The 13,522-nt window shown below is 39.9% G+C and overlaps 1 protein-coding gene across 5 annotated transcripts in view; it reads left to right on the top strand.

The window, feature by feature from the left end:
• The first annotated feature begins 44 nt into the window (after nucleotides 1-44).
• Nucleotides 45-13,522, top strand: part of LOC5517932 (probable ATP-dependent RNA helicase DHX35) — a 16,601-nt gene continuing 3,123 nt past the window's right edge. For 3 of the 5 annotated variants that reach the window (XM_048722292.1, XM_048722291.1, XM_048722289.1), the window contains exons 1-27: nucleotides 45-178; nucleotides 2,175-2,302; nucleotides 2,932-3,015; nucleotides 3,118-3,126; nucleotides 3,535-3,612; nucleotides 3,859-3,963; nucleotides 4,115-4,176; nucleotides 4,406-4,475; nucleotides 4,774-4,833; nucleotides 4,926-4,969; nucleotides 5,332-5,400; nucleotides 5,836-5,932; nucleotides 5,999-6,030; nucleotides 6,187-6,268; nucleotides 6,434-6,472; nucleotides 7,519-7,576; nucleotides 7,718-7,771; nucleotides 8,060-8,158; nucleotides 8,402-8,450; nucleotides 8,530-8,605; nucleotides 8,884-8,938; nucleotides 9,194-9,289; nucleotides 9,722-9,816; nucleotides 10,140-10,217; nucleotides 10,811-10,859; nucleotides 10,956-11,036; nucleotides 12,530-12,611. In XM_048722292.1, coding sequence (XP_048578249.1) covers nucleotides 67-178; nucleotides 2,175-2,302; nucleotides 2,932-3,015; nucleotides 3,118-3,126; nucleotides 3,535-3,612; nucleotides 3,859-3,963; nucleotides 4,115-4,176; nucleotides 4,406-4,475; nucleotides 4,774-4,833; nucleotides 4,926-4,969; nucleotides 5,332-5,400; nucleotides 5,836-5,932; nucleotides 5,999-6,030; nucleotides 6,187-6,268; nucleotides 6,434-6,472; nucleotides 7,519-7,576; nucleotides 7,718-7,771; nucleotides 8,060-8,158; nucleotides 8,402-8,450; nucleotides 8,530-8,605; nucleotides 8,884-8,938; nucleotides 9,194-9,289; nucleotides 9,722-9,816; nucleotides 10,140-10,217; nucleotides 10,811-10,859; nucleotides 10,956-11,036; nucleotides 12,530-12,611 — 1,943 coding nt within the window. In that variant the 5' untranslated portion in view covers nucleotides 45-66. Of the gene's footprint in view, nucleotides 179-2,174; nucleotides 2,303-2,931; nucleotides 3,016-3,117; nucleotides 3,190-3,534; nucleotides 3,613-3,858; nucleotides 3,964-4,114; nucleotides 4,177-4,405; nucleotides 4,476-4,773; nucleotides 4,834-4,925; nucleotides 4,970-5,331; nucleotides 5,401-5,835; nucleotides 5,933-5,998; nucleotides 6,031-6,186; nucleotides 6,269-6,433; nucleotides 6,473-7,518; nucleotides 7,577-7,717; nucleotides 7,772-8,059; nucleotides 8,159-8,401; nucleotides 8,451-8,529; nucleotides 8,606-8,883; nucleotides 8,939-9,193; nucleotides 9,290-9,721; nucleotides 9,817-10,139; nucleotides 10,218-10,810; nucleotides 10,860-10,955; nucleotides 11,037-12,529; nucleotides 12,612-13,522 lie in introns of all 5 variants that reach the window. The other 2 variants (XM_048722293.1, XM_048722290.1) reach the window with 2 other exon arrangements.

Here is a 13,522-nt window from a genome sequence, read left to right as displayed (position 1 = left end):
AAAAAAAGAGAAAGACTGGGGGAGAACTGGAGGACCTGGGATCTAGAACTGAGGACTCCGCAGGTTATGCTAATACAGGATTCAAGATGGCGGACGAAGAGGACGAAATTAAGTTGGGTCCTATGTTATAATAAACTTGAAATGTCTGCGGGTTGGAAACCCAAGTTTTGGAGACCAGGTATGACAGATATTAAGATAACATCGGGTGACCTTACTGGGTTATGCGCGTAATCATTGTTCTTGATGTTGACCTATTCTCATCCACTTTATCTTTGATAATCTTATTAACTTACTCTTAATATATGTACTTATTTCCGGCGAGAATTTCAAGTAAAAAATTTTGCGTTGTTGAGCTTCTTCCACGTTAGAATAATTGTGTAATCTTCGACTTTTTTCACAAGTTTTTTTTTTTTCTTTTACCGAGAAGTAATTAATAACGCTTCACTTAACCTATTCTCGTCCAGTCGAGCCCATTCTCGTCGCCTCGGAACCTATTCTCCTCCGTTTGGAAAAATAGCACGGAAAATTTTTTTCATTTTAGCTAAAATACCACAGAAAATAATCTCTGATAAAAACATTTGACATTATTTTTGTTTGGTGGAGAATAGGTCTGGACGGGAATATGTGCCAATACCTTAAGATTTACGCTTAATATCTCGTGTACTAAACACAATTGAATCTTAGGTTTTACAGTCAGAAATCATTGACTATTAAACATAATAATTTTACGTAGATAACGAAAATTTGATGGTTAAATTCGGGAGAAAACAATCGTTAGTTAGAAGTGTTGTGAAGCCATATTATCAGATGCTCTTACCTATTATCGGAAACCCTAGCCCTATTATCGAACAGCAGATTCCTTCGTAAAAAATAATGGGAAAATCATGCTTCATTTTCAATAAAATACAGCAGGCAATAATTGTTGACAAATGTACTTTGCAAAAGTCACAATAGAATTATGTTTGAGACTCTTTCTCCACTGTAGAAAGCGATCCAAAACACATGCATCGCGCACATGACAAACTGCACGGCGAAATGTGCTTTTGCTTGGCGTCCCTCAAATTTATGTTGAATTGTTCGCATTTGCCCGGCTGTCCGATAATAGGGCACCGAGGCTAGGTACAAACAATTCCAGCTATCCCTAAGTGCCTACGGAAACTGCAGCCAAATAGCATCCTGGGAGATAAAAATGGCGGATTCGCCGAGCGACTTTCATCATGATCAGTAAATCTTGGATTTTTTTACGGCTTCCTTTTGCCCTCGCATATTCAAGTCAAAGAGAGGATTTCAATCGCCATTTTGCAGTGCATGAGAGTAAATTATTTCTAGTTTTGTGAAACATAAACACTTGTAAAAAGCTTCGGAATATACGTTTTCTGAATGTTGTTTCTTCGACTGGATGGGTAATTTTTCGGCATGTTTTCCTATTATTTCAGATATTTTTTATTTTTTCCGAGTGTCCGATAATAGGTACCACTACTTTATGTCAACATTCCCATTCAGTTCCCTGTTGGTCAGGATGAGGATTGACCGAATAATAGTGCTGAATCTATTATAATTGAGAAGCCGCATACTATGGGTCTGTAGGCTTACCATGTGAATGAAAAAAGACCATAGTATTGACTTTGCTGAGAGATTGAAAACTTCTCTTTTACACAATTACATTGGAAAGTTGTAGAAAACTGCAGTGTATGTATGTAGGAAACTCATGGGCTGCACAAATGGGGAGGCTTAATCCACCTACAAATACAGACGTTTTATACATTCTTTGCAATTATGCCCCCTTCATTGTGATACATTCTCACTTTTAAGCCCTATACCAGTATAGGCTGAGCTGCTAATAACCAGTTCGTCCATATACCAGTTTGTCCATAGCAAAACCAGTTCAGTCGTTTCGTCCATAGATTGTGGGGTTTTGTACCACCATCATTTCTTAATTAGATGACTTGTTATTATTGTTATTGTTATTGTTATTGTTATTGTTATTGTTATTGTTATTGTTATTGTTATTATGAAACACTGGTAGTATAAACCCTACGGCTATGGTTGAACTGGTCTATTGATGAACAGATCTGTTGTCGAAACGTCAGTTATTATGCAAAAACAAATGTTTCTATGAGACTATACTCATAATCAAATAAAAAAAAGTTTATGGTTAAACTCCAAATGATCAGGAGCAGAAGCACCTGGGGTAAATGAAGAGAGACCTTCCTCAAATGATGAGAGCAGCACAACAACTGTGTTCAACCCTAACTCTTCTCTATCAATCGACATTCAAAGACAGAGGCTACCTATTTTTAAGGTACACTATTTAACCAACTTAAGACAAAATGTACCATTTGAGGGCCAATGTTCACATTTTATCTCACCTTTAATTGATTCCCTACATAAAGGGGTTAAATTAAGTAATATATCGTCAGGGGCTGAGAGCATATGTCCTCAGTTGAGCCAGAAACAACACCCACTGGCCCGGGGTCACACTAGAGCATCAGGCCACTGGCCCGGGGTCACACCAGAGCATCAGGCCACTGGCCCGGGGTCACACTAGAGCATCAGGCCACTGGCCCGGGGTCACACCAGAGCATCAGGCCACTGGCCCGGGGTCACACTAGAGCATCAGGCCACTGGCCCGGGGTCACACCAGAGCATCAGGCCACTGGCCCGGGGTCACACTAGAGCATCAGGCCACTGGCCCGGGGTCACACCAGAGCATCAGGCCACTGGCCCGGGGTCACACTAGAGCATCAGGCCACTGGCCCGGTGTCGTGCCTGTCATGCCAAGTGGAGCCGGAAAAAAGCCCCTGGGTTACTTTGGGTGTTGTCAGATTGTATTCTCTATTTTGATTTTATCTTAAGAACTCATATATTAGTGTTGTCAGATTGTATTCTCTATTTTGATTTTATCTTAAGAACTCTTTATTTGTTTTTCAGCACAGAACAAATATTCTTTATCTATTGGAAAAATATGAAACAGTGATTATTGTTGGGGAAACAGGATGTGGAAAGTCCACTCAGGTAAAAGTCCATTTTTTGTCTCAAAACATAATGATAATCAAAAGACTGCTTTAGATTGCTTTCTTAAAGTGTTTTTTTTTTTGTTTCACTTCTTTCTTCTAGATACCACAGGTACTGTAATATACACAAAAGAAGAATTTCAGATCAACATTATGAAAGTAAAGTATAGAACTGGTAAAGAGAAGTGAAAAGAATGGATTTTCCAAAAAATTGTTGCGTGTTATTTTACTTGTCTTATCTTAAATACAATTTTCTTGCTGCACACAAAATTTTCAATTTTTAGGGTAAAATTGGATTAGAATTTAAAGCACTTATTACAAAGCATTTAAAAGGTGCTTCTTGCTGCATTTACAAGATACTTTTTTTCAGCATTTACAAAGTGATTTTTTCTATGAAAATAACTTTTCTATCAATGTATATAGTACTTGCTTGAGAGTGGCTGGACAACTGATGGTAAGAAGATTGGTATTACAAAGTGTTTTTTTTATATGAAAACAATTTTTCTATCAACGAATATAGTACTTGCTTGAGAGTGGCTGGACAGCTGATGGTAAGAAGATTGGAATTACCCAGCCACGGCGGGTGGCAGCTATCACGGTAACTGGTGTACATTAGTTCTCTGTATAAATAATTTTTTTAGTTAATTTACTACAAGAAATTAACTTCATACATCCCCCTTTTTTGTCTGAAAAGTACAGTATAACTCTGTATAAGTCTATTTCAACTGACCCTACATCATTATCTTTCACTATTGTTATCAATGATAACACCTCAGAACTATCTTGCTGATTGAATCTCAAGTTTGCCTTAACAAAAGCACAACTTGAAACAAATCCTTTGCAGGTGGCAATACGGGTTGCAGAAGAGCGTGACACTTTTGCTGGACAAGAAGTTGGTTACTGTGTCCGTTTCAATGACTGCTTTGACCCGAAGCTTACATCTATCAAGGTGTGTGTGCTTTTGCAATGTTTCCTAGTTTCCCACAAAAGTTTTTAGCAGGTCCTTGATTTCATTTGTTCACTGCACAGTAAAATGAGCAACTTGTCAGTTTCTGTCTCTGTTGCTTGTACATGAGACAAGTTCTTGTTATTTTTTTCAGTTCATGACTGATGGTATTCTTCTTCGCGAAGTAATGGGTGACCCTCTGCTTTCAAGCTACAGGTACATAGTTAATATAGTTTAATAAATGGATCATAATTCTTGCTGTGATGCATTTTTTTAGAGAAAGAGATACGCTTGTTTCCTTGATAAGATTGGAAGTTCCTGTGTTCTCATGCCGCATGGGGAGAGTGCTTGGATATTAGCATTAGTCCCCCCAGGTTTTATGTTAATCCTGATAGCTGTTATCATAGAGATTTACCACCTCAGTTCAATTCTGACTGTTTTCCAGTGTGATTATGATAGATGAAGCGCATGAGAGAACCCTTCACACTGATGTTCTCCTAGGCCTACTTAAAAAGGTGAAAATTTCCCTATCCACATGCTTATAACTAGGTAGGGGCTGATACAGGGGTTGGATTCTGTGGATACTTTTTGATTAAAAAAAAAGTAAAAGTCATATCTCTTTATTTTCTCTAAAATAACAAATTAAGTATCAAACTAAATAAAGTATCCAAATTATACTGTAATCTAACCCACTAGGTCTAAATTATCTGGGCCATCTCATTACAAAGGTCACATTGCACTTATGTTTATCTTCTACTTTGTATCACTCCTGGGACTTGACCTTGAATCTTTCTTCTCTTTTTCCATGTCCAGATAAAGAAGAAAAGGCCGGATTTGCGCATCATAGTGTCTTCTGCAACTTTGGATGCTGAGGTGGGCAAACTGTAATAGTTTGATATGATTCATGCTGTAATATCGGTGGATGAAATATATATTTTTCACTTATGTACATGTTTTTTTGTCAGATGTTTAAGGACTTTTTCAACACAAACATTACAAATGATAAAAGGTAAGTTAACTTCAGGGTCTTATTGAACACAGTTAAAAACCAGCTGAATTATGGCTTATGGGATGCTTTTTGATTGACTGTGTCATATTTTTTACTGGATCAATCTTATAGCCCAATAGTTGACAAATTCCATATGGACAATGTTGTGAGCACTTTAAATGATTTGTTATTCTTGTTATTATTCTTAAATCGATAGTTTGTATTAATGCAGGTGCCCCAAAAAAGTGGGTCATTTCTTATTAAGGAATTCTCAAATACTCTGCTGTTTCCATAAGATACCTATAACTGCACCCCCCCCCCCCCCCCCCCCACTTCAGCCAACCCTGGCTACTCGCCTGTAATGTATCTTCATGTATTTGTAGCAAAGACACCGCAGCAGTGCTTTCAGTGGAAGGCAGGTCATATCCTGTTAATATTGAGTATGCAATAAGGTAACAATATTGAATGCTACTGTAATCACTTTTTTTAATTTTCTTAATGTCACAATGCATAGCTGTCAACTCTCCCGCATTAGGCAAGAGTCTCGAAATTTTGAACCTTTTCTCAAGCCTAATTTTCTTGAGAATATCCTTACATTTAATCTATTCTTCTGCATTAGCTATCTTGTTACTTTTCTCAAGATTTATCCTAAAGCGAGGTTGACAGCTATGCACAATTTTCTATATTAACCTGTAGCCACAGTGACTTAACTCAAATAATTATGCACTCCAATAATACTACAAATCCTGTTTTAGCTTGCTTGAATGTTTTACTACTACTGAGTGTAATAGCCTATCTTTTTTCCTTGTCTCAGGACCAGTATCCTGTAATCACCATATATGGCTATGCTTTCAACTGAGATGTGTGTTATTTTGCTCTTTTCTTAGCCCGGTTGCCAACTATCTTCAGAGTGCTGTTGAAACGGCGATGGGTATACACCTAGAAGAAGGGCCTGGGGACATTCTGGTTTTCCTCACAGGACAGGTGCACATCAAATGTTTTTTATTTTACTTTTAAAGTGTTTACGCTTATGTTATTGTTTTGATGCAGGAAGAAGTGGAAAGTGCTGTGTCTAAACTAATGTAAGTAGATAAAGTAGAAAAGCCTGATTTCCAAACACTATGTTATCTGGTTCATAATGCGTGAGCAAACAACTCAATGCTGTCTGAGAATTAGGCTTGAAAAGCAAGAGCCAAAGTTTCTTTTCTAAGTTTTTTCTCTTATTTTGCTATATTCAGAGAAAGAGCCAGGGGAATGCCGAAGGGGTCAAGCTATCTTAAAGTTCTTCCTATGTACAGCGGACTTCCCTATGAGGAGCAGGTATATACACCAACTACAGCTTGCGATGAATTCAAATAAAAACTGATAACTGTGAACTTTTTCCACATAATGCTTAACAAGGAAAAATAAAACGAAATGAAAGTGCATAGGGCCAAGGTCCGGGCATCCACCATAATAATGCATGCCTATTTTTTGTTGTTTTAGATGCTGGTTTTTAAACGGCCCCCACCCAACACTCGTAAGGTTAGTTGCTAGCAATTTTTCAAAAGTGGTATTACATGTCTTTTTGTCTGGCATTACAAACTTGTAGCTTACTACTCCGTGTGCGCTAGGATCTTGAAGGCTCAAGCCACTGTGGCTAATTTTAAGCCGAAGGAATTAGCCACAACCAAGGAGCTATAAGCAAAAAATTTAATCAAAACACCTTATTTGTCTCTTTAATTTCGCGACATTTAAGCCCCGCGAAATTCTATTCCTACGAACTTTAATATCGCAAAATTCAATACCCTTTCCGTTTTGTTTCCCTTGTTTTTTTTTAATGACGACCAAGACCAAGACGATTAAGAACTTATGATTCTTAACTATATTCTCACAGCTTCGATGTATGTAAATGTGTTAGAATATAGCATCAAGCACAATAAGATTTCTACAGTTTTGTTTTGTTGTAATGTTGAATGAAATTCTCGGAGAAATGCGTTTTTGACATTTTTTTTACGAAATTGAAAATGATTTTACAACCAAATCGCAAAATCTCGCGAAATATGCCATCCTTTTTTTGCGAAATTAGGTGCCCGCAAAATATAGTAACAATATGGTAACCAATAGAAACTGGTCATTGTCAAGAAATATCCTCTGCGTGAAAATATTATGCTACCCGGAACTAGGAAACGGAGCAAAACGAAAGAGAATTCATTCTCCGGTGTTTTTTCCGATTTGCGATTTTTATCAGTACGTTATCTTGACGTACTAGAAATATGATTTCGAGGTGAAAGATCGTGATTCAAAATTCACAAGTATAGGAAACGGGCATTCGCCACCTTGGCGAACGTCTTGTCAAACTCACACAATACACACAGTGGCTAGTTTTGCCTCGGTAAAATTTTTATTCTGGTTACAGGCCTGTTGGATTTGTTATATTTTCATGGTTTGTAAAGAACGCTCCTTTCTAATAATCGCCTCCCATCTAATAAACCCCCCCCCCCCACCCTGGACCAACAAAATTTAATAAACACCCCGGGCGTTTATTAGGTCATTTACGGTAAGAACTAATTTTCTCTTTTTTGCAACAGGTTATCGTAGCAACTAATGTAGCCGAAGCTTCAATCACAATCGATGGAATTGTCTATGGTATGAAAACTCATTTCCTATAACTCATTTTCGTCCAAACCCAAATATAGGGTATAGCGAGATATGCCCGAGAGTGAAGAGGCTTTGCCACTATCATGATCGATTCTTATCTAGATACTGATCTAGCTTCTTGTGTTCCAGTTGTGGATTGTGGGTTTGTTAAACTTCGGGCATACTCTCCAGCTACAGGAATAGGTGAGGATTGTATGGAACAATGAGCTCCAATAGAAACAGAATGTTTCCTAGGCAAAATCAGTTTTGGCTGTGAAGGATAGCACACTGATGGGTGTAATCGCCTTGATTTGAGCCGATTTAACCAATTTCAAGTTTTCTTAATTTGATACATTGACCACTTCTTTGTAGTGCCTTTTAGAAGTGTGTTGGTTTATCTTGAGCAAATTACTAAACGTTTGCTGTCTTTATTGATGGCGAACTTCGAATTGACTCGGATAATACTCCGTTAAAATGTTTCGGTCGTTGCAGAGAGTTTGGTGGTTACCGAGATCTCGCAGGCATCCGCCGAGCAGCGTGCGGGTCGAGCTGGAAGGGTGCGGGCAGGGAAAGCATACAGGCTTTACACAGGTACCCAAGCTACCCTTGCATAGATACCCCACTATTATGGGTGCATGTTGTGCGTACACTATGCAGTACACCACACTATGCTGCTAAACAGGGCTTGCTGACTTTCAGTTTCACACTGATCTCATCTCGATATTATATATTTTGTGTGTAAATTTACGCTTTTTGTTGGTCATTTGTGCCATCGAATAATTGCAAAAATTTGGCTGAGGAAAGCAGTCTTATTGATTTGTGCGACTTTTACAGAGGACGCTCTTCACGACCTTAAGCCCGCCACAGTTCCTGAGATGCAGAGGTATTTCATTTGAATTCTGTTTAAGATATTCCTTATACAAAATCCTTATGGTTGGAGCTGTTGCTTTACCGTTTTTCAGGAGCAATCTTGCGCCTGTCCTTCTCCAGCTGAAAAGTATGGGAATCGATAACGTGCTGCGGTTTGACTTCCCCGCCGTAAGTAGCCCCTCCCGATATAATATATGCGAGGGGCCATATTAGATTTTCTCCTAATATTCTACAGTAAAAACCCGCGTATAAGAACCTAACATTTAGGAACCTGCTAGGCTAAAATCCCATTTTTTAACACCAAAGCTTAACCAAGGAAAAATCATTGTTTCTCAAAATATAGAAAAAATCATCTCAAATATATAGATGTCTGTACGCATTATCGTAGTTTTAAATTATGCCTGGCTTATCCTCCATACTGATTTGATAAACTTTCTCATAATCAGAGGCCTCCTGCACAGTCCATGGTACGGGGTCTGGAGCTACTCTACGCACTCGATGGTACGTACTGACACTTCAACCTATATTGACAAAAGGAGGGTCCTGAATCCCTGAAACCCCACATGGAAGCACCCTTGTATGCAATGCTCCTTGATGGGATACACAGCGTATTTTACGGTTGCCCTTCACGAAAGTTGAGCCGCGAGCATGTATAATACATATGGGATACACAAATTATACCATTCAATCCTATTGCAATAGTAGAGTTACATCTAAACATTGTACGCCACCTATGTTTGTATTATTCTAATATAGCCTTAGACGACAACGGCAAACTTGTGGATCCGCTGGGCGTGCAAATGGCCGAGTTTCCGTTAGAACCAATGATCGCCAAGATGCTGCTAATATCCGGTACGTCTCTTCAGCTCCGCAGAAGGCTAAAAAAATGAATAATCTTTTTATGAGTTTTAGGCTAAAATAATATTTTTGCCGGTTTTTCAACCAAACACACTCCCACGATGTACAACCTAATAATACAAATAAGTCCATTGAACAGACCCCTCGGTATACTCTCTTTAGTGAACTCTTTGACATGAAAACACACATGAAATCATACTGGGGATGCTATATAATGAAATATTAATGATAACGAATTGGAAAATGACAGTGATAGTAACAATGATGATAATAATGATAACGATAATAATAATAACAACGATATTGAACATGATAATGTCAGTGATAACGATATTTATAACAATAACGATAATGATGACGACGATAATATAGTAACGCACGGTGTTTTTATGGACTTAACTCTGAGATTCGCACTATGTGCTGTAGGGGAGTTCAAGTGTTCTGAGGAAATCTTGACGATCGCGGCTATGCTGCAGATTAAGAATGTGTTCGTCACTCCGTCTAGCCAGAAGGCAGCTTCGGTGAGTTGATGTCGTACTCTGCACTGACAAACCATGTGTTTTATGAGGCTTTCTTTATATCGCAAACATCAAATTTATATTGTGGAGGCATTCAAATATATTTCTTAGAGATCAACGCACCAAAATAAAACAAATGGATATTATTTTTACAATATATTTTTACATTTATTTGCCAACACTACGCTTTGATACACTACGCTCATTTGAAGTGGAGTCGTGGCTTCACTTGGAGAAGAATGGTTGGGCATTGGGAAATGACCGGGTGGTTCGTTAACAAATATAGACAATAGCAAAGGGGTAGCTGATCGACATCATTCTTTCAGGAGCATGCTCGGAGAAAGTTCTCTGTATACGAGGGCGACCATCTCACGCAACTAAATGTCCATAGAGCATTCCTTAAGGTATAGCGACCATCTGACGCTAGTCATAATGACCACAGAGCATTCCTTAAGGTATAGCTACCATCTCACGCTAGTCAATGGCCACTTAGCATTTCTTAAGGTATAGCTACCATCTCACGCTAGTCATAATGACCACAGAGCATTCCTTAAGGTATAGCTACCATCTCACGCTAGTCAATGACCACTAAGCATTCCTTAAGGTATAGCTACCATCTCACGCTAGTCATAATGACCACAGAGAATTCCTTAAGGTATAGCTACCATCTCACGCTAGTCAATGACCACTTAGCATTCCTTAAGGTACAGCGACCATCTCACGCTAGTCAATGACCACTAAGCATTCCTTAAGGTATACCTACCATCTCACGCTAGTCAATGACCACTTAGCATTCCTTAAGGTACAGCGACCATCTAACGCTAGTCAATGACCACTAAGCAATCCTTAAGGTATAGCTACCATCCCACGCTAGTCAGTGACCACCAAGCATTTTATCAAGGTATTCCAATGTTTTTTTGATTTCCCTTAGAGTTTCAAATTATTGGGTTTTGACTGTGTAATGTTTTTACCGTTTATAATGCATTTTGCGTTCTAGCATAAAAAGAGCTCAAGATGGTGTCATGATAATTTTGTCAATTATAAAGGTACCTATCTGTTCTGTGTCTGTGTTGATTTTTACTTTGTGGTGTGTGTGTGTGTGTGTTTTTTTTTCCATCTTCTCACATGTGCACCTCATCCAGGCCTGATGCACTCGGTCAAAATAAGGGAACAGCTCAAGAAACTCTTGCAGCATTTCAAGATTCCTATCGTGTCATGTGATGGTAAGCGCATTTATCCCCCGAAAAACACAAGAACAATCAACTCATAAGTTCAAGTTTCGAATTCTACTGTACAAACTGAACGGAGACAGTATGGACAATACAGCACGAAATCTCGGTTTGTGGCAAATCAAATACTAGCTTGATGATGAAGAATTCACATTTTTGTTTCCAATTAATTCTCACTGATATGATTGTCACCTCAAACCAAGGTTTTCACTGTATTTGAGTTCTTAAGGCCGTTTCAGACAGCACGATTTAGTCTTATGCGACCTGTCCAGGACATGTCTTAGCCCTAAAATACACTCTACGACTTTCGTAGTCGAGCATCGTAGCGAAGTCGTAGGCTCATTTACACTCTACCACTTTCGTAGTCGAGCATCGTAGCGGAGTCGTAGGCTCATTTACATTCTACGACTTTCGTAGTCGAGCATCGTAGCGAAGTCGTAGGCTCATTTACACTCTACGACTTTCGTAGTCGAGCATCGTAGCGAAGTCGTAGGCTCATTTACACTCTACCACTTTCGTAGTCGAGCATCGTAGCGGAGTCGTAGGCTCATTTACATTCTACGACTTTCGTAGTCGAGCATCGTAGCGAAGTCGTAGGCTCATTTACATTCTACGACTTTCGTAGTCGAGCATCGTAGCGGAGTCGTAGGCTCATTTACATTCTACGACTTTCGTAGTCGAGCATCGTAGCGGAGTCGTAGGCTCATTTACACTCTACGACTTTCGTAGTCAAGCATCGTAGCGGAGTCGTAGGCTCATTTACATTCTACGACTTTCGTAGTCGAGCATCGTAGCGGAGTCTTAGGCTCATTTACATTCTGCGACTTTCGTAGTCGAGCATCGTAGCGAAGTCGTAGGCTCATTTACACTCTACGACTTTCGTAGTCGAGCATCGTAGCGGAGTCGTAGGCTCATTTACACTCTACGACTTTCGTAGTCGAGCATCGTAGCGGAGTCGTAGGCTCATTTACACTCTACGACTTTCATAGTCGAGCATCGTAGCGGAGTCGTAGGCTAATTTACACTCTACGACTTTCGTAGTCGAGCATCGTAGCGGAGTCGTAGGCTCATTTACACTCTACGACTTTCGTAGTCGAGCATCGTAGCGGAGTCGTAGGCTCATTTACACTCTACGACTTTCATAGTCGAGCATCGTAGCGGAGTCGTAGGCTAATTTACACTCTACGACTTTCGTAGTCGAGCATCGTAGCGGAGTCGTAGGCTAATTTACACTCTACGACTTTCGTAGTCGAGCATCGTAGCGAAGTCGTAGGCTCATTAACACTCTACGACTTTCGTAGTCGAGCATCGAAGCGAAGTCGTAGGCTCATTTACACTCTACGACTGGAAGTATCGCAAACAACTAAATCGTGCTGTCCAAATGTTCATGCCAAATCCACAGAAATGAGTCTGTCTATTCACATTACCTTACCCCTGTCAAATACTTTAAGGGATCATCTTATACTCGTCATGTCTTGTTTCTATAGGAGATGTCGATCAGGTCTGTCGCTGTATTGTGGCAGGATTTTTCTCAAACGCTGCGCGCTATCACCCCAGTGGATGCTACAGGTAGCCTTCTCAACCACCAGCATCGTCATCATCACCAGCATCATCGTCATCATCACCACCACCAGCATCATCAACACAACCACCATCATCGTCATAATCACCACCACCAGCATCATCAACACAACCACCATCATCGTCATAATCACCACCACCAGCATCATCAACACAACCACCATCATCGTCATAATCACCAACACAACCACCGTCATCGTCATAATCACCACCACCAGCATCATCAACACAACCACCATCATCGTCATAATCACCACCACCAGCATCATCACCGCCACCAGCATCATCAACACAACCACCATCATCGTCATAATCACCACCACCAGCATCATCAACACAACCATCATCATCGTCATAATCACCACCACCAGCATCATCAACACAACCACCATCATCGTCATAATCACCACCACCAGCATCATCAACACAACCATCATCATCGTCATAATCACCACCACCAGCATCATCAACACAACCACCATCATCGTCATAATCACCACCACCAGCATCATCAACACAACCATCATCATCGTCATAATCACCACCACCAGCATCATCAACACAACCACCATCATCGTCATAATCACCACCACCAGCATCATCAACACAACCATCATCGTCATAATCACCACCACCAGCATCATCACCGCCATAATATTCGCATCCAAATCATCGTCATCATCACCACCACCATACCATCATCGCCGCCATCACCACTACCTCCATCATCATAATATTCATCACCAGCATCATCACCGCCACAATCATCATCACCATATTAGCCACCTTAATCATCGCCATCACCACCACCACCACTTCCACAATGGTCATCATCGTCAAATTATCATCACCATTATGATGATCGTCACCAGTAGCAGCACCCTCATCTTCCTAGTTTC

Source organism: Nematostella vectensis, chromosome 2, assembly GCF_932526225.1.
Source record: "Nematostella vectensis chromosome 2, jaNemVect1.1, whole genome shotgun sequence".
NCBI classification, from domain to species: domain Eukaryota; kingdom Metazoa; phylum Cnidaria; class Anthozoa; order Actiniaria; family Edwardsiidae; genus Nematostella; species Nematostella vectensis.
Note: the sequence above shows the minus strand (reverse complement) of the source record. Positions and strands in the feature narration are given on the sequence as shown.